The sequence below is a fragment of the Lagopus muta genome, chromosome 5 (genome assembly GCF_023343835.1).
Source record: "Lagopus muta isolate bLagMut1 chromosome 5, bLagMut1 primary, whole genome shotgun sequence".
NCBI classification, from domain to species: Eukaryota; Metazoa; Chordata; class Aves; order Galliformes; family Phasianidae; genus Lagopus; species Lagopus muta.
In genome coordinates this window covers 26,940,667-26,964,443 of record NC_064437.1, presented here as the reverse complement: position 1 = coordinate 26,964,443, position 23,777 = coordinate 26,940,667, and the positions used below count along the sequence as shown (strand labels likewise).

At 42.3% G+C, this 23,777-nt stretch overlaps 2 protein-coding genes across 3 annotated transcripts in view; both read left to right on the top strand.

The window, feature by feature from the left end:
* NIBAN1 (niban apoptosis regulator 1) overlaps positions 1–5,765 on the top strand; it is a 60,383-nt gene extending 54,618 nt beyond the window's left edge. The window contains exons 13-14 of the mRNA XM_048945842.1: positions 872–983; positions 1,926–5,765. Of these exons, the coding sequence (XP_048801799.1) occupies positions 872–983; positions 1,926–3,610 (1,797 nt within the window). The 3' untranslated portion in view covers positions 3,611–5,765. The remainder of the gene's footprint in view (positions 1–871; positions 984–1,925) is intronic.
* Positions 5,766–6,352: 587 nt separating this feature from the next.
* Positions 6,353–23,777, top strand: part of EDEM3 (ER degradation enhancing alpha-mannosidase like protein 3) — a 29,149-nt gene continuing 11,724 nt past the window's right edge. The window contains exons 1-13 of one of the 2 annotated variants that reach the window (XM_048945744.1): positions 6,353–6,577; positions 8,722–8,767; positions 12,042–12,142; positions 14,146–14,185; positions 15,512–15,624; positions 16,306–16,459; positions 17,437–17,571; positions 18,746–18,851; positions 19,428–19,525; positions 20,581–20,706; positions 21,242–21,325; positions 22,427–22,510; positions 23,001–23,125. In XM_048945744.1, coding sequence (XP_048801701.1) covers positions 6,417–6,577; positions 8,722–8,767; positions 12,042–12,142; positions 14,146–14,185; positions 15,512–15,624; positions 16,306–16,459; positions 17,437–17,571; positions 18,746–18,851; positions 19,428–19,525; positions 20,581–20,706; positions 21,242–21,325; positions 22,427–22,510; positions 23,001–23,125 — 1,373 coding nt within the window. In that variant the 5' untranslated portion in view covers positions 6,353–6,416. The remainder of the gene's footprint in view (positions 6,578–8,721; positions 8,768–12,041; positions 12,143–14,145; positions 14,186–15,511; positions 15,625–16,305; positions 16,460–17,436; positions 17,572–18,745; positions 18,852–19,427; positions 19,526–20,580; positions 20,707–21,241; positions 21,326–22,426; positions 22,511–23,000; positions 23,126–23,777) is intronic. The other variant, XM_048945745.1, reaches the window with a different exon arrangement.

Genomic DNA, 23,777 nt, shown 5'->3' with positions numbered 1-23,777 from the left:
GATCATTAAAAGTTAGGTCTTTCAAAAATATATTCACGCTCTTCTGTGTATTGTTCTACCTTCTTTCCTATCCCCAAAACAATAGTATTAACTCTCTGCAGCATCAGCAGGACATGTCTATGTCTTGCTCACAGGAGCAAGCAAGGAAGCAAAAGCATTTTATTCCCTTGAATACAGAGAGTGGAATCCCATCTAGTGTCCTTGCCATATGGGACGGAGGAGGCAGTGGTGGTACAAACTTCCCACCAGCCTTCTGAGTTCATGCCTCTGCAGCAGCAAGCAGCCAGCTCCAAAAGCATGTGTAGGACAGCTGACAGGTCCAGCCAACTCTTGCTCTTGTGATGGGAAACCACCAGATGTTAGGCTGTGGGTACCTCCAGTGGGCAGGGCTCACTTCATTTTCTTTTTATAGACAACCAAGCTGGTTCCTAGGGACCATGACACAATTATTGCCTAGATATTGCCTATTACATCTAAACCACTAAGCTCAGTATGGTGCACACCCGCTAAAAAACAAAACAAAACAAAACAAAAAACCAAACCCTGTATCTCCCTTGCTCCTTGTGGATTTGTTTCCTTAGGCAAACAGTGAGGCATTTCCTCACTGGGTCTTTCTTTCAGAACTGTTTATTCCAGTAAAGATGGCAATGATGACAGTGATCTGTCATTCTCAGTGATCTGATGACAATGACAATGATCTGCAGTGTTTGAGAATTGTACAGTTAATTGTGAAAATACATCATTTGCTCATAGTTGAAAAGAAGCATTGCAGGACATGCCAAATGCAGGTGCCCTTTTGGAGTAAGGCACTCAGAATCTCTCAAGTAGTTGCATTTTTGTGCTTCTGTTCCTTTCTTGTGTGTCTGCACAGGAGCTGCAGAAATACGAGCAGTTCATTTTTGCGGATTACACCAGCGTGATCCAAGTAGAGAATGTGTATGAAGAGATTTTATATCAGATGCTGCTTGAAGAAACCCTGAAAGGTAAGAATACCATTGAATGACAGTGATAACCTTCTGGCCAGAGGCTGGTGGTTAGCTGTTGCTTCAGGGGAGCCCAGAGCGCTAACCTGACAGCCTAACCTTGGCTTTCAGGGCCAAGTCGCAGCTTTCCAAAGACTGGGGATTGCAGTGCTACAGTGCTTGGATTCAGGTCACTGAATGCGTGGCAAGCCCTAAAATCTGAATCCATATAGCAGTATTACTAAGCTTGGGAAACTCAAAATTACAGCATGGCATAAACATATTTATAACAAAGTGTGATTATGCCAGCCTGACTTTGTCTTGATTCCCTGGGCCAAAGAGTGAAATCATGCTTTTATTTGGAAGGACCTGGTGACATCTAATGGCAGTGGAAATGAATTTCCCCAAATGAAATGTACTGCCAGATGCTGTTTCCAGCACATGACTGTCACCAGTGCAGCATTCCCTGCAGACCTCTTTGCTTGTGTGTATGAAAATAAAGCCATGCTATGGCATGTAAAACATATATGAAATATTTCTATCTGGTCTGCCTATCTACATGCTAGATAAAAGACAAGCTTCTGTATTGACCTGCCACTTTGTGGCACTCCTATTCCAAAATATCAGTCTAATGTTTAATGTAATGTACACTTTATTTCATGTATTCAGTGTAACCATTTCTGCATTTCAACATTACCTTTTTGCACCACAGATCTTGTAGTAGTTTTGCATTATAGCGATGCCAAACTTAGGTCAATATTGAAGTTTCATTATTCAAAACAGAAAAGTTATTTCTCTCCTCCCCTAAAAAATACATGCAAATTGAAAATAAATTGAAGACGAAAACTACTGTTGTCTGCAATATCAAAATGTATGACATTTGAAACTCAGGGAAATGATGTACCTTCTTCAGTGTGCCTCTGTCAGTCTTTCCAACCAGTTTCATATTTCTGTTCTACTTAGTGATAAAAGAAGCCGCCGTTCTAAAGAAGCACAACCTCTTTGAAGATAACTTGAACCTGCCCTGTGAAAGCGTGTCCAGTTTAACTGATCTGAAGACCCCTTCTGGGTCAGCACAAACCACTCCTGCTAAGAAGCCTTCTACCACCAGAATGGAAGCATCAGATACTGAAACCCAAAGTGAGGAGACACTCATCGTGACTGAAAAGATTTTGTGGGAGAAGGATCATGAGGATAGAAAGCCATCAGACAAAGAGGCGGTCCTTTCTGTTAATGTGGATGGTAGTCAGGCAAGCAAAAGTGAAGAAGTGGTCATTACAGACATCAGTGAAAAACAAGAGTCCCTTTCCACTACTCCTACGAAGCAAGAATTTGTAGAGGGAAATACTCCCTTGGAGAATGACAGCATGGTGAAAGCAGACTCTGTGGGGGACCCTGAGAAAAAGCCTAAGACACAGGAAGAAGCTGTGGAGGAAGAAGTAGCTTATGGGACTGAAAGTACATTGAGAGATGTCAGTCCTGAAAAAGAACTTAAGGTACATGAAGAAGCAGTGGAGGAGAAGGTGACTTCTGAAAAAGAAAGCAAAGTGAATGAAGAAGGTGTTCAGATAGAGCTGACTTCCCCACCCAATAAAACAGCAGAAACAGAGATTTTAGGAAGTGCTGAAATGAAAATTGAGGTAGAAAAAGGGGTTACAGAGGAATTGTCACAGAGTGAAAATGAAGCGGGAACTGGATTTGAAAAGGATAGTAAAGAAAAAAGCAAGGAGCAAGGAGCAAGTACTGAGATTAGTGTTGCTTCCCAGGATGAACACACAAGGAAAGGAGCATCTGGGGATAATCTTGAGAAAGAAAGTGAGACAGAAGTAAAGAACTGTGAACCTCTTGATGGTGTGAACGAAATAAGGAACTTGCTGATGGTAACGGTTGAGTTACCGGCTGATACTCCACCTGAGCAGGTAGAAGAGATTTGTGAAGCTGAGATTGTAAAGTTGCAAGAGTACAAAGGGAACAATGAGACAAGCAAAACGGCTGTGGCAGAAGCTCAAGTGAGCCAGACGATGGTGAATAAAGATGCAGCAGAATGCACAGAGTTCAAGGAGGACCAGCTGTCTTCATCTAGCTGTGGGACAGATGGTACCAGCATAGGGAATGTGTCCAAGGTGGGCCGCAGTGTGGCACAGGCAGAATGGCTGGTGGAAATCTCAGATACACCTCAAGAGGGAAAGTCAGAAGTTGAGATCAAGCAAAGCGTGTGGTACACAGATGTAGGGCGCAGTGACAGTGATAGATTGCATCCAGAAGAACACGCTGAAAATGCATCTGAAGAAAAAAGATTAAGTGGGGAGGAAGGAGGAGCAGGGAACAGTCATGCTGGCCTGGTGGAGGTAGGGACTGAGAGCTTTTCTCATAAGAAGCTTGCTGAAAATCCAGATGCAACACAAATGCCCATTCTGAATAGAGAAGAGCCAAGAACAGGACTGGTAGATGTGCCATTTGTGTCAGTGGCAGAGCCAGACCAGGCAAGTGCTGTACAGGTCACTGCAGGTGCTGAGCCTGGTGGGAGCGAAGGGAAGCCAGAAGATGAATTGTCTTCGCACGTGGAAATAAAAAGTTCAGAAGTAAATAATGTTTTCACACAAGAAAACAGACAAGAGAGTTCTGTACAGCAAAGCCCTGAAGAGTAAGAGGCATTCAGCCCAGCCCTCTAGGATTTATTTGCTCCAGTAATCCCACTTTAATCGTGAATACATACTTGAATTTGAGCTAGAGGAAATGGGCTGCACTGTGGTATTACCAGCTCCTACAGTTTTGTTACAGATCCCTTCCTGAGTGATGGGTGATAGGTTTCTTTTCAGTTAAAACCCTCCCTCAGATCACTGTTGGGAAATCTAATCTTTCACTTCGAATTTGCTGCCTTTTATGATTATAGAAAAGTTTGAAAATGTTGCCACTGAATGCTTCGAAAGCAACTCATCTCTGACTAGGAAGTTATTATAACAACGTAATATGTGTTTCAGCAGAGGAGTAGCTCATGGTTTTTAAATGCATGGATTTGACAGTACTGTTACAGTTCTTAGGCAGTTGGTACATAGGTTACTATTCTGTATTTGCATGCAGTATATGGGAAATAAATAAAACTTCTAGTAGTCAAGCAGTACCAGATAGTTAATTTAGTAGGCTGCTCAAAAGCTACACCCAGTGCAGAGGCTGCCAACTGATTACTTAATTACATTGAAGTTTTGACAGGTAGTGAAGACAAGCAAGTGTTCTATCTTTTTTTTTCTTATTGCTATATTTAAAATGGGGGAAATATGGGAGCAGGTTTCTCAGTCCCACTCTGCACTTCTGAGTTATTTAGCCTTCCAGAGCACTTTATGGCTATTTTATTTTATTTTATTTTATTTCATGGAAAGGAAAGATGAGGATGTTTACAGTAACTATAACCATTAGGCAGCATCTCTTTGTTTTACTTCCCACCGTAAAATTTACTCACTGATATCTAATACAGAATATTAGGAGTCCTGCCATTTACACTGTTACTGACTTAACTTAGAGTTACCCAGTTCTGTACGCCTTTTTAGGTGCATACACAACATCTTCAATTGCAATGTTTGTGAAATATCATGATCATTGTGTATAATTTCTAATACAGACATTAACTGAAGCAAAAATCAGCTGAGGGTTTTTTTTTACTTTGCTTAAATTGTGGAGGGCAGAATCACGTTTTGAAAGCAGTGATTAAAATGGGAACTGTTGCTTTTGTAGCCAGCGTATTGTCATCCACATCAAATTGTGACCTGTGCACAAAGCTGCTTATAAGCATTATTTGCACACAGCATTTAAAGAGCGTGCACAAAAAAAAAAGCTTGGAAATGAAAAACAGCAGTTTAACAAAACAGGCTTTAGTGATCAAGACCGCACTTCAGAGGTCAGGTTAGGGCACCTTAAAAATTTAGCTTGAGGTTTCTGACTCTGAATGAGTACAAGACAGGGCAGGACAGAAAGATCAATAAGTAAACACAGTAAGTAAAATTTTTACCCATGAAGACCTGGGAATAAATAGCAACTGCCAAAGCGCATTGTACTTGCTGGCACTTAACGAGCTGTAAAAAGTCTATCATGTAATGCTATCAAAATCTGCTATAATACTAACAGAGAATGGACACTAGAGGAACAGGCAGACATTACTGCCTATGTGTTGAGTAGACTAACCGAGTGGAGTGTCACCAGTGTAAAATAAGCACGACTCCTGCTCCTTGCAGGAGCCGTACTGCAGTGTACAGACATCAGTGTCACAGATCCTTTCCTTGCAAAAGTCCTTTGCAGCATTGTTTCCTCTGTATACTTGGTGCAAAATTACTCACTTGCAGACCACTACCAGCTCTCTCTCTCTTTTTTTTTTTTTTTTTAACAAATCATTCGTTATTCCACTGTCAGCTTTTTTTGGTTTTTATTTTGTAACAGCTCTGTAGTTACTTGTCTTTGGTACTAAACATTAAGTGAAGTTCAATGTGGTGAGGGGCTCTCGTGTTGTTTGTGTGTGTTTTCTTATATGTTCTGGTGATCACAAAGGGACGAGGCCTCAGGATAAAGGAGCACATTGTGAGGGGGCAGAACACAACCCACACGGTTGCGTCAGGCCAGTGACCAGAGAAACAAACATCACTTAGTAATTTTTACAGCTTTTTGCTCTCACGTGGGAGAAGCCTTTCAAAGGGCTATGCTGAGCCTGCTGTGGGCACAGTGGGTGCTTGTGGGGATCCTGGCCACACCAGGCAGGCTCCAGAATGTGATGCGTGGTGCTTGTAACTCTAACAGATGCTGATTAAAACAATAAAGCACACTCTTCCGTTCCGCTACGAGGAGGGCGTTGTTTTTGTGTGGGATCCATTGGTATGGAGTGCTGCTTTTTTAAACAAAGGGACTGCAGGCGATAACCCGCCCTGCAGGCTGTGCTTCGTGCCCGTAATCCTTCCTGAGGGGGATGGAGGGAGGGAGGGATAGGCAGATAAGCGAAAGGGGGCAGAAGAGAGCAGAGCGCACGGCCGCCTCATGGCGAACTCTTATCTCCCGGCATGCACCGCGGGAACCATTCCTCTGTGGAGGGGCGGCCGGGCGCACCCGATGCACGCCGGGAATTGAAGTCCTGGCGACCGCGCACGCTCCCCGCCGCGCCCACGCCCGCCCCTCCTTTTGTCCACGTCGCCCCTCGGCGCTCGGTGTGCCTCCGAGGTCACGTGCTCCGCTGCGCCCTCCCGTCCGGCGGCTCTGATTGGCTGAGCGGCGCGGCGCGTGCGGGGGGACCCGGAAGCGGCGGCTCGAGGCGGTTTCCCTGGCTACGCCAAAGGAAAGCGCTGGGCCGGGCCGGGCCCTTCCGCCTGCGCGTCTGCGCCGGGAGCCGCGGCCGCCGCGCCACGAGGGGCGGGCAGCGGGCGGAATGGGCCGCGGCCGGAGCCGGAGCCGGGCCTAGCGGCGGGCGGGCGGGCGGCCATGAGCGGAGCCGCGGGCTGCCGGGGCGGCGGCGGAGAGCGGGGGCCTCGCTGGAGGAGACCGTGGAAGCTCCTGGCCCTCGGCCTCCTCTCCGCCTCCTCCGTGCTGGCGGCCGCGCCGGGCGCCGGGGCCATGAGCAAGGAGGAAAAACGGCGGCTGGGGTGAGCGCGGCGGGGCCGGGAGCGGGTGGCGGCGGTGGCGTCCCCCGAGCGCGTTGCGGGCCGGGCCTCCCGCCGGCACGGCTCTCGCGTCCCGGGGCGCTGCCTCGTGTGGAGCCGCGGTCCCGAGCCCGGGGTGCGCTGCTGGGCGAGGCGGTCAAAGGTGACCGTGAGCCTGAGTGTGGCCGTAGCTGCGGGGTGTGTGAGCGGCCGGTGCCGTGGAGGTGAAGAGGCGAGTGTGTGTGCGGGCCTGCCCGGGGTCGGAATTTAAGGTGAACGACGGTGAGCCTTTACGGTTCGTAGCGTGTGGTGAGTTGGAAGGGATCCTCGAGCCCTACCCCTGCCCCGCAGCACCGGCAAACCCTGTGGCTGAGAGCGGTGCTGTGCCCACCATCATGAGCCTATGTTGAGGGTAATCACATGACATAACGTGCCCCAGCCAAAACCAAAAAGCACTTGCAGCTAGAAGTGCACCTTCCCATTTACATGCTTAAAACAGCGAGGTCACGTGCGAAGCTTTTAGTTAAGGTGCTGTGATTTGGGGAGGACTGTCTCTTCTCCTGAGCTTTGATGAGTTAGAATCATAGCTCCTATTTGTTTGCCTGTAAGAAGCTGGCTTGCTTTTCCTGTGGGTGTTAGTTGAAGGATAAAGACTGCCATACAACTGGCACTGCGGGGAGTAGCATCGCTCTGGCAGACCTTAGATGAACTGCACGTTATGACTGCATGACCAGGGCAGCCTGGTCTGGTATTAAATGTGGAGGTTGGTGGCCCTGCATGTGGCAATGGGGTTGGAGATTCATCATCCTTGGGGTCCCTTCCAAACTGGGCCATTCTGTGGTTCTGTGATTTCCATGTGTTGCTAGGACAGCTTCACCCCTCGCGTCAGCTGCAGAGCAGTGATGTTATTTGTGCTAGAGAAGCATTGTGCTGCCTTTCAGTTATTAATCATTAGGTATAAGCTGCTATGCAACTGTGGTCATGTTTGCAGTTGGTGAGGTTTTGCAGCGCAGGTTCTCAGGGTGCTCATAGTGAATTATGGTGCATGTTTTTCCCATGTGACTGCATAATGAGTTTAAACTTTACTGTTTGGTTTAAAACTTCAGCATTCACAGCTTGAATCTGCATCTGGTGTGTGCGAATGACATCCCACTGCTCTTTGTGTCTTGTGTGAGTTGCAAATCTTAGCAGGCACTCTGTGTGTCTGCTCAATGACACAATCGTGACAGTGGTGCTTTCAGCAAACATCCCATGAACTTAAATTGCACATAGAGACAGAAGCTGTGAATAGCTTTTTGGGCACTGACTCACAGAGCAGCATTGTGTGCTGAGCCCTGGGCTCAGGCTACAGCAGAAGTCCCAGCAAGATGTGGCCCCTGAAGCACTGGAAACTGGAGTCCCATCCATGCTTCCAGTGGTTTAATGCACTGGGGGAGTGGAGATTATGGCTCAGCTTCAGCTTGTTCAATTAAATCAGTAATTTAGACCATAATTCCTGTCTCTTTTGTGTTTGGTCTTATCAGCGGAGGTTGTGAATGATGTAGGTGTTAGCTTAGGAATCAGCATGCCCTTTTGCCTTGCAGGGCTCCTTTGTCAAACAGGTATGGTTGGAAGCAGTGCTGTCTCTCTGAGAAACAGCTTTGTATAGCAGCATTTCTCACATTGACTGCTTTTCAAACGTGTAAAATGTGCCTACAAGGATCTTCTTTACCATACGCTTGCCAAGGCCCCTAACACAAGGAAGTACCTCGTAACTGATCTGAATCATGGACAGGAATTTCTGCTGTGTCAGTTGGTTTTAGTGTGGTGATTATGAGAAGAGTGTAGCTGTGCTGGCAGTTGCTGAGCCAGGAATGTGTCCCATCTCCAGCTTTCATGTGTGGTGACACCTACAGCTGCTTAAGAGGAAGCACAGGGGGCTGTGTGAAATACTTCAAGTTTGGTGAAGAAAAGCTTGAACAATAGCCAGATTAGGAGAAACTATTTTGCCTCATTGCTTTTACTTGAATGGAGTGCGCTGCTAAAATAGCTGTAGCTGAAACTCAGATGCAGATGCAGAATCTTGCTGTTCTAAGATGGTGTGTTAAAGGACATTGGGCAGACCTCTAATGCTTTTTTTTTTTTTTCCCCCTTATTTTCTTTTTTAGAAATCAAGTTCTGGAAATGTTTGACCACGCGTATAGCAATTATATGGTAAGGAAAGCACCCGTTTGATTCTTACTTTTTTAATTCTTATGGCTGACCTGGGAAAGAAAGCCACCTTGAGTACATGACGTTGTACAGACGTATCAGGAGGATATTGGGAAAAGCAAAGCTAAAAAAGCAACTGTATGCCCTTCAGAAAGAGCTGAACAGATCTTACTCAGGAAGAGAGATACCAGAAGAGTTACAGTGGATTTCAGATTGGTAGCTGGGAACTCTGTAGTCATCTGATCCTGGAGCGTTTGGGTGGTTCCTGTTTATTTTGTGGGTACAAACTAAGTCAAATACTTCTTGTGAAGGAAGGTATGTTAGATGCACTTTGGTAGTTCTTGTACAAACAAGTACACTTTGTAGAACAGAGCAGGAAAAAAGAGGATTTGATGTCTGATCTGTGCATTCTCTCCTCTTCTGAGGATGTGACTGTCATATGACAGTGAGCCACGCTTGCTTTGGTTTCTTCTCATATGGCTTGTGATTTTCTGAGCAGGTGTCTTCATGCTCTCAGTATGCAGAGTCAGTTTGCAATCTAATCAACTTTGAAATAGGTTAGCTTAGGTTAGATGTGTTCAGGAGTGAAGAATTACTTGGTGCCCTGACTTTCTCAAGTGAATTATTTTTAAACATGCTCTGAGGTAATACATTACTGAGGGGAAGCTGTACATGTGGCTAATATAAAATGTGTTCTTACTGAATTTGGCAAAGCAATTCCTGTGTTCTTTGTGGCTGTGGCAGAAACCTCTCTTTTCAGTTGCACCTGTTCCTGCAGGACAGACGTGTCAGTATCGTGCCACGTGTCCCAACTTCTGTATCACGACTTTACTCTATAAAACATGGGGAAGCTTAAAAGCTCGTCAATTAAAAGTGTATGTACGTTATGAGTGGCACTGAACTATCGTGTAGAAAGCCAAGCAAGAGTATTTTCATGAGTTGCAGTTCCCTTCGTAACATGCTTTTGGGCACCTTAGCAGTTCAGTTAGCGTCAGGCTTTTTGGCGATGATTTGTAGCTAGTTACCTGGGTCTGTTCAAGTCTCTTGGCTTGATTTTCTAATCACGTTCTGAAGGAAAAACTGTTAGGTACTTGGTCAAATTGGACAAAAATGTGTATGGCTGCAGTAGGGCTCTGTGCTCCTTCTGTTGGCTGTGATAAGCTGGGAGCTGGTACGTGTCTTGCCACATCTGAAACAAGAAAAGTTCTAATTAAGGAGAGGAATGACTTCAGCCATCCTGGAAACTCTGAAGCTAAAAGGATATTTACCTGCTATGTAGGCTGGAGTGCTGAACAAACAGAAGTGTGGCTTGTTTGTTCAAAGCTGAAGAAAAGATTAGGATGTCAGACTTGATTCTTACAGCAAGAAAATAGTGTATTTTTGCATCTGCTTCTGAAACAACCACCTGAAAAGCTTTGCTTTTCTGTTTCTATTAATAAGTGTTGTAGAATTGAGTTTGCTGGAAGACTGAAAATTCATGTTTGCGTGCCCTCCGTGTTGTAGGTGCAGCACCAGGAGCAGTATATCTTTTTTCTTTATCCAAGTACCATGCTGCACTGAACACACAGTCCTGATTTAGGAAACGTGATCGTCCCTCCTATCAGATTGTGCTGCAGTTGCAGAGTATCCATGGAGCTGTGTTTGACAGTAATTCCCTGAAGCATGCTTATTGAAACATGTGCCATATTTTCTATTTCGTGTCAGTCTCCTCTCTTTGAGGTTACTTGAAGGGGACAAGTTGAAAGCTGGGGATCACTTGATATGACAGTCTTTTCCTATTCTAGATAGTCTACGTGATTCTGTTCTCCCCAACACTTCTGGTTCCTTATGATGTAGACTAGAAGCCTATTCTCTCCTTTTAATATCACCATTTTTTCTCCATAGCTTAAGCCAGTGATCTTAGTTTTAACTTTACTTTTGCCATGTCCTTCTTCAGTCTGTTTTTTTTCTGAACACTTTGCACAGATATTCAGAAACATCTGAGCCGTGTTAACATGATCTAGATTCTGGCTTTTGTAGTTGTGCTTGAGGAGAACAAAGAGTTGTGCAAAGACCCAAATACCCAGGTGGTAGATGGGGAAACAAATGGTCAGTTTCAAAGAAGTTGCTGTAAGAGCTGCTTATTTATAGAAGACTGCTTTTCCTTTGCCTTTCTATTTCACGTTTGAATGTAGATTTTTTTTTTAATATATATTTGGATAGATTTAGAATATGTTTACTTGCAGTTTCAGCTGCAATAGTTTAACTTTTTTAACCTGTGCTGTTAGTTACTCAGGCTGTAGAAAGGTGCAGTGCCAATTTCCTGATGGCATCAAGTGGGCTCTGTCGCCAGTGTAGGACTTGTAATGCAGAGGTAATTCCTTGTGTCTGTGGTGTTTTTAATTAGGTCTGTTTCAGATTCATCTTACTGGATGTCGTTGGCCCCTCTTGCAGTTTTTCAGCAAACCTCTCCTGCTGCACAGTGATGAATTTCATATTTACGTGTACTTCATGAGATGTCCTGTTTTGGTGGAAGCTTAAACCTACAAGACTTACAGCAACACCAAGTATGAACAGGGGTTTATGCAGCGTGCCTGGCTGAGTTGAATGGTGCCCTGCTGTTACTTCTGCCTCAGTGGCAGGAAGTCACATTACACTGCTGCCTGCTCTGTGGGATGCTTTTCTGAAAGAATGGGAGTAGCCTTTGCATTTCCTACACATCTGTAGCAGTGTTGTGCTCTTCAACTGGATGAAGTTTTTAATGAACTTGGTCTTATGGTGCTTCTTCTGAACGTTACCTTTTGTTCTGCTTTGTGTAGTGACTTAATGTACTGTTTCACCTTCCAAGTGAGTTCTCTTATCAGTCACTGATTGTGACCTTGAGTCACGTATGTTCACTTGGAAAAGTTCCCAAAGTGACTTTGAGGGCCGATTCCCTCTGATTTGTCCATGAAATACCAGTTCCTTGACAAAGCCTGCATTAGTACCAGTTCTTCGGCTCATCTTCAAGATAATTTCTGCCTAAGAAATGTAATAATTTTTGTATGCACCTTGTTTCTAAGAACACAGCTGTTAATCCAGATTAGTAGTGAGTTGAGAGTCTTGGGGGTATTTTTTGGCTGTGGTGTTGGTTGTTCCAGACTTCTCTGGGAGGCTGGAGATTGAGGTCCTGTTGCTCTGTTCAGCTCTGCAATTTATTTAATGAAGTACAACAGAAGTGGACTTGCTTTTAGCAAGCTCTGAAGATTTACTGGAACGGCTGTAATGGTTCGAACTGTCTTCCCTTGTTTCCCTGCAGGATCATGCCTATCCAGCTGATGAACTCATGCCTTTAACTTGTCGTGGACGGGTGCGGGGTCAGGAGCCAAGTCGTGGGGACGTGGATGATGCACTGGGAAAGTCAGTGTTTGGAACACTTACTGCCACATCTAAACCTCTAGGAATCTACATACAGCTTGCAGCCTGTAGCCCTTGGCCGTTCAGCTGACGTGCCCAGACAATTATTTGTTGACAAAGATTCTGTGGGGACATGCAGATCAGTAATTTGTTTCAAAAGTTCTCCTACGGAGGGGAAAAAAGCTATTGGAAAAAAAATTCATAGTTGTTTAACTTCTTCCAATTAGGCAGAAATTTTCCATTTCTTTTCCATTTCTCCCATGATTTTATCTGATGTGGATTTGTACCTTAATCAGGAGAAGAGAATTGACTGCTGATTAAGATGCAAAGATAATTTTTATGTATATATTTATACGTGTATTCTGCAAGTGTTTTCTGCAGCAGAGCCAAGTGAGCAGAGCTGGTTGGAAAGGACCTTCAAGATCATAAAGTCAAACCACAACCTAACCAAGTAACTACTGAATAGGGCTTATAGGGGTTAATTTTCAGCTGCACAAAACTGTAAGCTGCTATCATGCTGGCCTTATAAGTGATACTTAAAATGCTTTCTCTAGTAGAAGGCTCTGAGAAAACATAATTAGTCAAATGTTCATCACATGCATGATAGCCTGAGGCCATTGCCTGAGTATAAACCGTTATTTCAGAGCTGAAGTTCTTCATAATTTTTCTCTTTGGATAAACTGGAATATAAAGTACTGATCTTTTAGCCAACAAAATGTAGATTTTAAATTCTCCAAGCTAAATCGAGCAATCAGAGCCACAATTTAATTTCTCTAAGTGTTTCTAATAGATTTTTTTCCCCACGAGTGTTGTCTGCATGCGGACAGTTTATGTTCCTAAAGCAAAAACTTAAAAACAAATAGCTGCAGATGATGGTTTTGTTGGTGTCCTTCACCAGAATGGCATTAATCAAAGCCAGAGTGCTTTAAGGTAACGCACTGTGTGCTATTGTGTCATTTGGGTTATTTTTTATTACATAGAAAACTTATTCTACAGATTCTGATGTAGTCTTGCTGTCTTTAAAACCGCATGGATCAACCTTGGAGGTATTGAGGGAGATGACTGATGAGAAAGAATTGTTGAAAACTTGGATTTTTAACCTGGCTGTTCTTTTTAATGACCTTTATTTACATAGTAGCTTGCTGTCATTTGAGTGAAAATGCCTTTTAGTCCTGTAGTTGCACTGAATGGTTCAAATGCTTGTATTTCTGCATACGTACCATTTTATGGCCCTAATAATCAGCTATATTTTTAGGCATTGGATTTCTTTTAGTACTTTTTCTTGCCAGCTGGCTCATCAGTTGTGTTCTATACTATTGGTTGCAATCATGGTGTGGTTTTACAAAGGAAAATCACAGGATGAGGCAGTTGCTTCATGTTCTATGAATTCTTTTCCATGAGTGCTATCTGTCTGCTAACTTGAGAATGACCTCATTGTGTTTAGCCAAACATCCACCCAACTTGGTGTGCACTAAACAGGCCCAGAGAAGGATAAGGGATTAGGACAAGCCTTGTTGCAATACTCCTTTTGCAAACAGTGCATCCTACTGCAGTTGGGTACCATGTGTCTCTTAAAAGCCTTGCAAAGTTACAGAACAAAATAATGTTTTCTTTATTCTTTCACTACTGAGTCAAACACTGAGTGTGATTACAGCAAACAGTGGCTTTTCCTGAAATAGATATATGGAACAGTTTCTGATTAGAGCAAATGAGTTTGGAGTGACTTTTTGGTCTTTCTACATAAACCTTTTTATTATTTAATAAGTCACCATTCTTCTTAAAAGGGAAAGGTTGAAATGGACTTTGAGCAATGTTGGGTCTCTTTTCAATAGATTCTATTGGAGAAAAGAAATAAAAATGCTTACAATAGCTTTGAAAGCTTTGCAGTAAATAAAGGAATCTTTATAATCCCACTTCCATGTTATTGCTTTTAAAATTGCTATTAAATGACCTAATTTTTAAATGCACAGGTTTATAATGAATCCATTTTACATCTTATTTCACAGGTTCTCCCTGACCTTGATTGATACCTTGGACACTCTTGTGGTAGGTTTGATTTGTTGGTAAACTTGGGTAGAACGAAATACTGTCTTCTGGTGTTCAGACTTAACTTTAGATTTGTTTTGTTTAAAAAGAAGAGATATATACACCTTCATCACCTGTCATCTTTAGCCATCTGTTGGAATTGGCCAGTGCTGTGGAACTTCCAAGTGCTGAGGTGGTGGTAGTCAGAATTCATTGCAAGAATACTAGAACGCTTCTGTATTTCACTGATGCTTTATCCCTTCTTGGGCTCTGTCGTAACAAAAAATGTAAGCAAGTTTTTTTATCAGTTATAGCTTATGGTAACATTCTTACTAAGAGGTGAGTACCTCTACTACCTACCGAGGTGGTTTTCTTAAATTGCATGTACATGTTTTGTGGATGAATTTGCAGGGCCTTAAATGCATATTTAACAAGTGCACCCTGGGCACGTGTGCCAGGAAGCATTGCCACAGCCTCTTCCTAAAAGATGCCAATTGTCAATATAGTACTTTCCATTAGACTTCAGTCACGTATCTTGTAGTCTTAAAGTAGATTTTGGAAATTAGGGATCACTTTTGGCCATTCACATTTCCCAGCAAACAAATTTAAAGCTCTGAAAATCCTGACTGCACTGACCTGGTGTGTGAGTCATGTAATGCTCATCTTCCGACAGCTCTTCTCTCCTCATGATTTGCTGTGAGATGACCTTTGGCTGTCCCTGAATCACAAATGTTGAAAATGCAGAGTCTGTTACTCTTGGATTATTGGATTTTATTCTTTTCTTGTTTTAGGGCAGGATTAATACTTGTTGGATTTAGAGGCACTTACGGTAATGAATTGGATAAGTCACAAAAGTTCTTAAAGATGGATTTAAAAAGTCAGTGTGAAAGCAAACCTGTAGGAAATGCTGGAGCTGTTCTTTGAGCAAAAGGAGAACACTGCTGGGAGGAAAAGGGCTGAGGGGACAATTCACTGAGCTTGGGATGTGGCTTAGATAGGAGGCTTCTGTCAACTGGAGGCAGTGGAACAGCCCAATCTCTGCTTTCACTGTTGGTGCACCCTGGTGCACTGCAGTTATGCTGTGGAATAGGGGAACACACAAACACCTGGGTAATAGTAAAGGTGCATTCTTTATTCTTTGCATAATGCTTTCATTTGCTTTCTTCTATCTCCTTAGAAAAGCAATAGTACTAATGTCTGTTCACACTGTATCAGAACATGACCAGAATACCAATGCAAGGCGTCTGAAATGCCTTCCTTATTAAACTGTTGCTCTTGTTCTTCCAGGCTGTATGACTCTGTAAAGCTGTGTTGGAACCTAAACACTTGGTTATGTTTGTATTCCAGGTGTTAAATAAAACCAAAGAGTTTGAAGAGGCTGTTAAAAAAGTAATCAAGGATGTTAATTTAGATAACGACATAGTTGTGTCTGTCTTTGAAACCAACATAAGAGTCCTTGGGTGAGTAACTTTCACATTTTCAGAGTTCTTTACAACTCTTATTTTTAGTTAAATGTCCTTATGGTGTTCCTCTATGCTATGTCACCTCGTTTAGAATAGTTGTTCCTTTGTCAGTTAGCATAATTCAACACTTGCCCTAAGGAAGGTTTTAAAATGCTAGGCAGGAATCAATGCAGTGGTACTGAATCAAGCTGACCCGGTCTGAGTGCTGCAGGCACAGCTTCTTTGATTAAAAAGAAACCTATGTGTGCTGAAGGAGCAGTGTTCTGTTGTAATGAAACAGTCGTAAAGATTGCAGTGCTCAATACTTGGTTTAATAGAGCACTTCAATGTTTAGGATAGGAAGCTATTTCCTATTGGAAGGGACCTGTGGAGGTCTGCGCTCCAACTTCCTGATCAAAGCAGGTTTGCTCTAAGCTATGTGCAGTGAGAGGTGCTAGCTGTCCTGAACAACTCTGGATGAATTGGTGATTCATCTGCAGTTTGGGAGAGTCCTAAACAATAAGAATTGCTCTTAAAATACTGACAGCTCTTCTTGATGGCAGTTGCATCTGCTTAGCCTTCCTGAAAATCGTGATCATAGCCCAGTTATTTACGTAGTCATCCGCATCACAGAAACTGCTGCACTGCTGTTCAGATGGATGTACCTATTGAGCTGTGGATGTTTTCTCTTGGTTTTAGTGGTCTCCTTGGTGGGCATTCAGTGGCAATTATGCTGAAAGACAAAGGTGAATACATGCAGTGGTACAACGGCGAACTTCTGCACATGGCAAAGGAGCTGGGCTACAAGCTTTTACCTGCCTTTAACACCACTAGTGGTCTCCCTTACCCAAGAGTAAGTTCTGTGCATTCTGCAGTTCAGAAATACTTCCATAAGCAAAATCTTTGTTTGGTTTTAATCTCAATTTCTGCAATCTCTTGCACGTGTATTAATGATACAGGGGGGAAAAGAAACAGCTTTAGGTGCTTTGAACCCCCAAGCTTCCAGCTCTGGCAGTTTTAATATATACTGGTGTGTGTAAATAACGAACACAGAAATATTGTCTCATTGCTGTCTGCTGGTTTCTTGCTCCTGTAGCCACCAGTAAAATAGCTGAGAGTAATTTTTTTTTTGCACGTATCTCTCAGCCAGTGAAAAATTAACCTGTGAGCACGTGAACATAGAATGGTTCAACTTCATACTCAGCATCTGATCTTTAAGAGGGCAGATGTAACTGGGAAGCTGTAAATAAAAACATTCACTTAACAAAATATCTGTCATATTCAAACAAAGCATGGTACGTATTCTTTGAATGACAGATTCAGGTTCAGTGAATCAACGTTTTTCTACTTGGAAAGGTCTGTTGCAAAACATTTGGAGTTTCTCAACATTCTGGTGTGCTGGCCCTCTCTTGAACATGCCTGGTACAAAAGTAGGTCCATCTGCTGATACCCCCTGCAGCCAGGAGTACTGAGATATTTGCAGAGCTTAATTCCAGGAGCACTTCTGATGGTCTGAGTTTGGGTTTTCAGGTGAATAAATTGCTAGGGCTTGACTGTCAGAGTGCTATTCTTTAATCAAATGGCCAGTGAACCACACCACAGATCTTTGGGTATTTTTGTCTTTGTTCTGGATAATTTTGTGTGTGTTTGAGGTGGCAGTACATGGTAAAGCAGAGCAAAATTGAAGGTGGGGGTTATAGTCTTCTCTTTTTTGTCTTGGAAAATGTGTGGATCTAGTTGCTCTACAGATGGGAATGTGAATTATCTCTACATGGGTGTAAAGTCTTGTAGCTAGTAAAAATAAAGGTAAGAATCTCTGCTTTTCTTTAGGTTAATTTAAAGTTCGGTGTAAGACATCCAGAAGCACGAACAGGAACAGAGACTGATACCTGCACAGCTTGTGCAGGTACCTTGATCCTGGAGTTTGCAGCTTTAAGTCGATTCACAGGAACATCTATATTTGAGGTTCGCTTGTTTTGATCTCTTGGTTTTGGGGGGATTAGGAATTTGTTTGTTTTGTTAAATTTCTGTAATTTGGAATGGGTGCATATCTTAAGGGCTCTGTGGAAAAGGTCTTCATGCATTCAGGTTTGGGGCTTTTTTCTAGCAGCGTTCATTTGACTTTCTTGAAAGCTTACAGGAAGTGAGTTTGTTTGAAAGTAATTATAATAATACAGTATTAAACAACAAACAACTTGAAGACTCTCGCAAGAGGATGTTATTTACCTAGTTTTAAGATAGAGGGGTCAGGGCAAGCAACAGGAAAAGTGACCCTTTTCTTGAGAGCCCGTGAGATATTAGTATCTGAAAATGCAACTCAAAAAGGGAAAATTAAGCACTCTTGTGATATTTTTGCCATGTATCCTGCTAGCAATCAGCATTCTTCAGGCGTTTGTGCACTGCCCTTCTTTGAACTGTCTCTTGGTACCTGTCTGGATAATATGCTCACTTGTTTTAAATGTTTGCCATTTTGTTGAGATTTACTGTTTGGTAGTTAGTAAACACCTCTTGCTGAGGTTAAATTATAGTCTCTTGAGAGATTCGGTGAGTCCAGGAATACTAAGCAGTCTCTGCAGATGATAATGAGGTTTTTAGTATGGTAAGAAAACTCTCTTCTGAAATTTCAGGTTAGGCTTTGTCTTAACAGTATTTTTTCTGTTTTCCTTGTCGCAAAGCAGAAAAGATTAAAATAGTAAAACAATAATACGTACCTTTTAATGAAGAGCATTACCATCTGTATTATGGTTTTGTGCTGTATTAGAGTGTATTTGTAGAAGTGCCTCCATAAGAACAGCCCCAGTGAAGTTGTACAACACCTAACGGGGGGTTTGATGTCAGCAGAAAGCTAAATGATATTTTTTAAGGTTATGGGTGGTGTTTTTTTTTTTTTTTTTTTTTTCCTAAAGAAGGCAGGCTCTTTTAAATCCAGATCTGTGATCTTTCAGTATGGGCCTGGTGTAACTACTTACACTGGATGTGGACTGAGCATGCTGCTACTTAAGCATATGCAGTATTGTACTGAGTTTTACAGTTTACATGAAACATCTTAATAGTTCACAGCATCTTAATTTCAGTAGACAGTAACAGTCTTTATCTATTTTCTTCTGTAATTTCCTTTAACAATGTTCTGCTGTTGCAGGAATACGCACGGAAAGCTCTTGACTTCATTTGGGAAAAGAGGCAGCGCAGCAGCAATTTGGTGGGTGTTACAATTAATATTCACACAGGAGACTGGGTCCGCAAAGGTGAGTGCTATTCTGAGTCCAGGCTTGGTGAGAGCAGGTGGCTTGGGGCAAGGAAAAAATGTTGACAACTTTTTCCCCCGTATGAATAACTTTCTATAGACTGTTTTGAAATGTTAATGGGATGGGCACGTGGAGCAAGATACACCTGCTAAACTGAGGCCTGACTTTCCTCTGAAAGCATACTTTAGTTGAGAAACTAGTTTCCTTTGTTTCAGGGGCGTTCTGATTCACTTTAGTGCTGACATAGGAATGCCTTGAGATGTACTTTCAGAGATCCTGCTATAAATAAAATACAAATAGGACTGTGGTTGTACATGGCAGTCAGTAGAAATCTTTTCATAAGAGGAAAATGCGGCCAGCTTAAATGCATGTCTGTGTTATTATGTGTATTGGTATTGCAGAGTCTTTAGTGTAGGCATACAGCATCGTATATGTGCATCCATCTACCCCTTAATTCTAGTTACAGACAGCTTTTCCTTTTACTGAAAGTGTCTTTAAAATCAAAATGAAGTTATGTGAAAGTACTCTTGTAGCTACTTAAAGTCAAACCAAGTTTTCATTTTTTACTGCTTCCAGACAGTGGAGTTGGAGCGGGAATAGATTCATATTATGAATATTTATTAAAAGCCTACGTCCTGTTGGGAGATGACAGTTTCCTGGAAAGATTTAACACGGTAAGTTAACACCTTGCTCTGGGTTGTTCCTCCTGTTCTGGCTAATTTAAGACTGTTGTCAGTCATCTGTATTGTAAGTCATCTGTTAGCCTGTGATCTTTAGCAGAATTTCTGTGACTTCTGCAGTGCCAGCTCTTTTTAATGAGTTTGTGCTAATCTGGGTTGATCTGTCCCCTCAGCAGCTACTGTAACCCCAGCTAATGAAGGTAGAGATCTTCTGGACAGTTTTCCAGTGCAGGAGAATCTGTATTTCAAGAATGTCGTGGCTGGTATAATACTGAAAAGATTTCTTTAAAGCAGTGAAAAGGCTGTGTGTTACAAATCATGCTACAACTTCTTTCTGTTCTGGAGCAAGAAAATCCAAAAATCAAAACCCAAATCTTTCATTGTGTTGCAGATCTTAAGGACCAGCACACATTTAAGTGTATTTATTTAGATTCCCAAGTTTGTAAGGTTATTCAGTAACTCCATCAGCATCATTCTTTCATAAGAATATTCCTTCTTTTGAAAATAGCAATATTCAATAAAAACACTTTTTTAATCTTAAAATCGTAGAACCATTCAGGTTGGAAAAGACCTCTAAGACCATTTATTCCAGCCGTCCACCTGCCATCAATATTGCTCTCTACACCGTGGCCTTCAGTACCACATCTACCCTTTCCTTAAACACTTCCAGGGATGGTGACCCCACCACCTCCCTGAGCAGCCTGTGCCAGTGCCTCACTGCTCTTTCTGAGAACAATTTATTCCTTATATCCAGCTCTAATTGTGATAGCTACTTGTTTATGACTGGCTGCTGAGTATCCCTTTCTGCATATGTTACTTGGAAAATGTGACTTAAATTGCATGTGTAATACTGTGGAGCATTGCAATACCTGCTACCTGTTTCGCCTGTGAAACTTGAAGCTAATAGGCATTGCCAAATAATGCCCAGTAATGATTGGGAGTGTTGTACTTGCCCTTCCATTGACACAATGCCATAGGCTTGTTTATATAAATCTGTTTTTTAAAGTGTGTTGATAATATAAGCTTGTTGTTTTCCTGTTATTTGTCAGCACTATGATGCCATAATGAAGTACATTAGCCAACCACCTCTCCTTCTTGATGTTCATATTCATAAGCCAATGCTAAATGCTAGGACCTGGATGGACTCTTTGCTGGCTTTCTTCCCAGGACTGCAGGTAATGTTTAAAAACCCATGTACGGATTGATTTTAATAAGAAAGGAACAATTAAATAGGCTGGATATGCAATGAACAAGTCAAGCTTTGTCATTTGGTTTTCAAAAACACTGAATTGAGATTCCTGTGCTCAGTTTCTATGCTATGGTGCAAATTGATGTGCATCAGGAAAAGCACGTCCATGTGATTCTCATCCTTCACTCCTGAAGACACTTGAATTAAATTGCCTTTTTAGTAGTCTAGAGACAAACTTCCTAGTTTGTTTGCTAGCTACACCTTTAAGACAAACTGAATCACATTTCCACAGCAATTGTCTGAAAGTGGTAAAGATCCTTTTTCTGTGCAGGCAGTCTTCATGAGCTCAGTGATGTGCTTAAAAACTTAAGGATTATCAATGCCTTAGAATGAAAGAGGGTAAAGCTTACAGTGTGTATCTGCTGCAAATGTAGAAATTGGTGTGCAGTGTGAGTGTGCCTAACTTCAAATATTGCTTGTATGTGTGGTAAGCTCGTGTACATTTTGTTACTGAATTTTAGGTATTGAAGGGTGATATTAGACCTGCTATTGAAACTCACGAGATGCTGTACCAAGTTATAAAGAAGCATAACTTTCTTCCTGAGGTAAGGTGATTGGGATTTGATCATACAAATTAATTCTTCATTTGAGCAGTGTCAGCTACCCATTTGGAACAGCAGTAGGTTTTGTGTCGTTAAAATCAGAGGCTCGCTTCCACAACATTCTTATGCAATTTACAGTTCTAATGACAGCTGCTTTGAAGATGAAATATTGTCATTTAGCTAGTCTGTAATTAACATGGTAGTAATGATTAATAATTGCTGAGACTTTGCGTTTCAGCCTTTCAAAATTGACTTTGTCTCATTTCAATTTGCATAGTTTATATAAACACGTGTGGTTGTAGCTGCTTGGTAACATAATGGCATTAATGCTAAAGATGTTTTTTTTCAGTGCTCTGTACTTACAAAGGAGATTTTGGAAGATCTCTTACTGGTGTTTAAGCCAATATGCCATACCCTGTAGCAAAGGCATTGTTTAAACCCTAGTATGAAGTAGTAATTAATTTAATCTGTCACAGAAACGACAGTGGATATTAAGAGTGAATGCATAGAATGGGGAACTTTCAGATAACTGCCTTCTGGTCTCTGGCATTTCTTATGTTAGAAACAATTGCTTAGAGACTGTCAGTCTGAAATGACACTTTAATGTAGTGGAAGTGTCAGGTGGTAGGTGTATCTGCAGATATGGTATTTGTCAGCTCTGCTTGGTCTCTGGAACAGCCCTGCATCAGCCTGCTCTGCCTGGATTGCAGCAGTGTGCTTTTGCAGCTGCAGGAGATGGAGGCTGCGTGCTCCTTCCTGGGACTTGAGCACAAACTCAGCTGGCTCCTGTTGCCTCCTGACAGCCCTACAGGGCTGCACTCTCAAGAGGCTGGATGGTGTCAGGATTCCAGTGCTGGCACAGCTTAATCTGATTTGTGCTAAATGTGCTACAGCGCTGTGTCAGGTTTTGACCTGAAGTGTACTAAATGAATGGAGGTTCTTGTGGTGTCCAGAAGTTGATATTGGGCCTTTGGTCCTCCACTGATGTGCTGTAGTTGTTGTAGTACTGTTATTGTGGATTTCAGAAGAAACTGATGTGTGGTTTTATTCTTGAATTTACTTCTGACCATTTATTTCTGGGGGTTTTTTGGGGGTTTTCCTCAGGCTTTCACAACAGACTTCAGAGTTCACTGGGCCCAGCATCCTTTAAGGCCTGAATTTGCTGAGAGCACTTACTTCCTGTATAAGGTAAAGTCACTTTCATTCCTCTGACTTTTGGTTGCACCGAGGGTTTTGTTGGTGCTTTGTTTCAGTTACAGAACAAGCAGCCTGTCTCCAGGCTATTCTGCAAGACTTCCAGATGGAAGCATTATTGGTATCAAAAATTGTTCTAGAAATGTTGTTTTATATGCCTAGAATTAAAAAAGTTATTTAGTGTTTTTCGAGCTCTCTGGGGGATCATCTAGAGACTTGAGTACAAAAGCTACTTTGTAATTTACAGAGCTGCAACTAAGGTCTTGGACTTCTGGAAGCATTTTCATATGCTTGTGTGCATATCTGCAAAAAATGACAACATATTTGAGATCCCCTTTTCTGACTTTAGAGTACTGTTGAGAAATTAGGCCTTACTGGTGTGCAGTAAGCTATGGAAGTAACATTACTGCTAGTAAAATAAAAACTGCTAATTGTGTGATAAGTCTGAGCACACCTGTTTATTTGTTTTCTGTTGTTTTCATAGGCTACGGGAGATCCTTACTATCTAGAAGTAGGAAAAACACTCATTGAAAACCTAAACAAGTATGCAAGAGTGCCTTGTGGGTTTGCTGCAATGAAGGACGTTCGTACGGGAAGCCATGAAGACAGGTGAAGACATCTGTTTATTTGAAAATCTAGTTATCTTTCTGATGAAATGGAATTAATTAATTTCTGAAAACAGGCAAATCACTCATTGAGGTCCCTTCCATCCCAAGCCATAACACAGAATCTCAGGGGTGGAAGGTATGTCAAGAGATCAAGTCCAATCCCACAGCAGCTAAAGGAGTTCCCTTCAGTAGGTCAGACAGGTAGGCATCCAGATGGGTCTCGAATACCTCCATAAGAGACTCCACAACCTCTCTGGGCAGTGTGTTCCAGTGCTCCATCACCCTGACTGTAAAGAAGTTCTTGCTCATGTTAGTTCAAAACTCTCTTTGTTCAAGTTTTAGTCCATTGCTCCTTGTTCTATCAATAAACACCACTGAGAAGAGCCTGACCTCATCTTTTTGCCTCCTATGCCCCTTTAGGTATTTACCAGCACTGATCAGATTCCCTCTCAGTCTTTTCCCCAGGCTGAACAGACCCAGGTTGCTTGGCCTTTCTTGATACAGGAGATGCTCCAGGCCCTTCATCACCTTTATGGCTGGACTCATTCTAGGAGATCCATGTCTGTTTTGAACTGGGGAGCTCTGAACAGTTCTGTGATTGATAACCAAGTCTGAAATTATCAATTTTTATCAAAATCTGTAAACTATTTCAG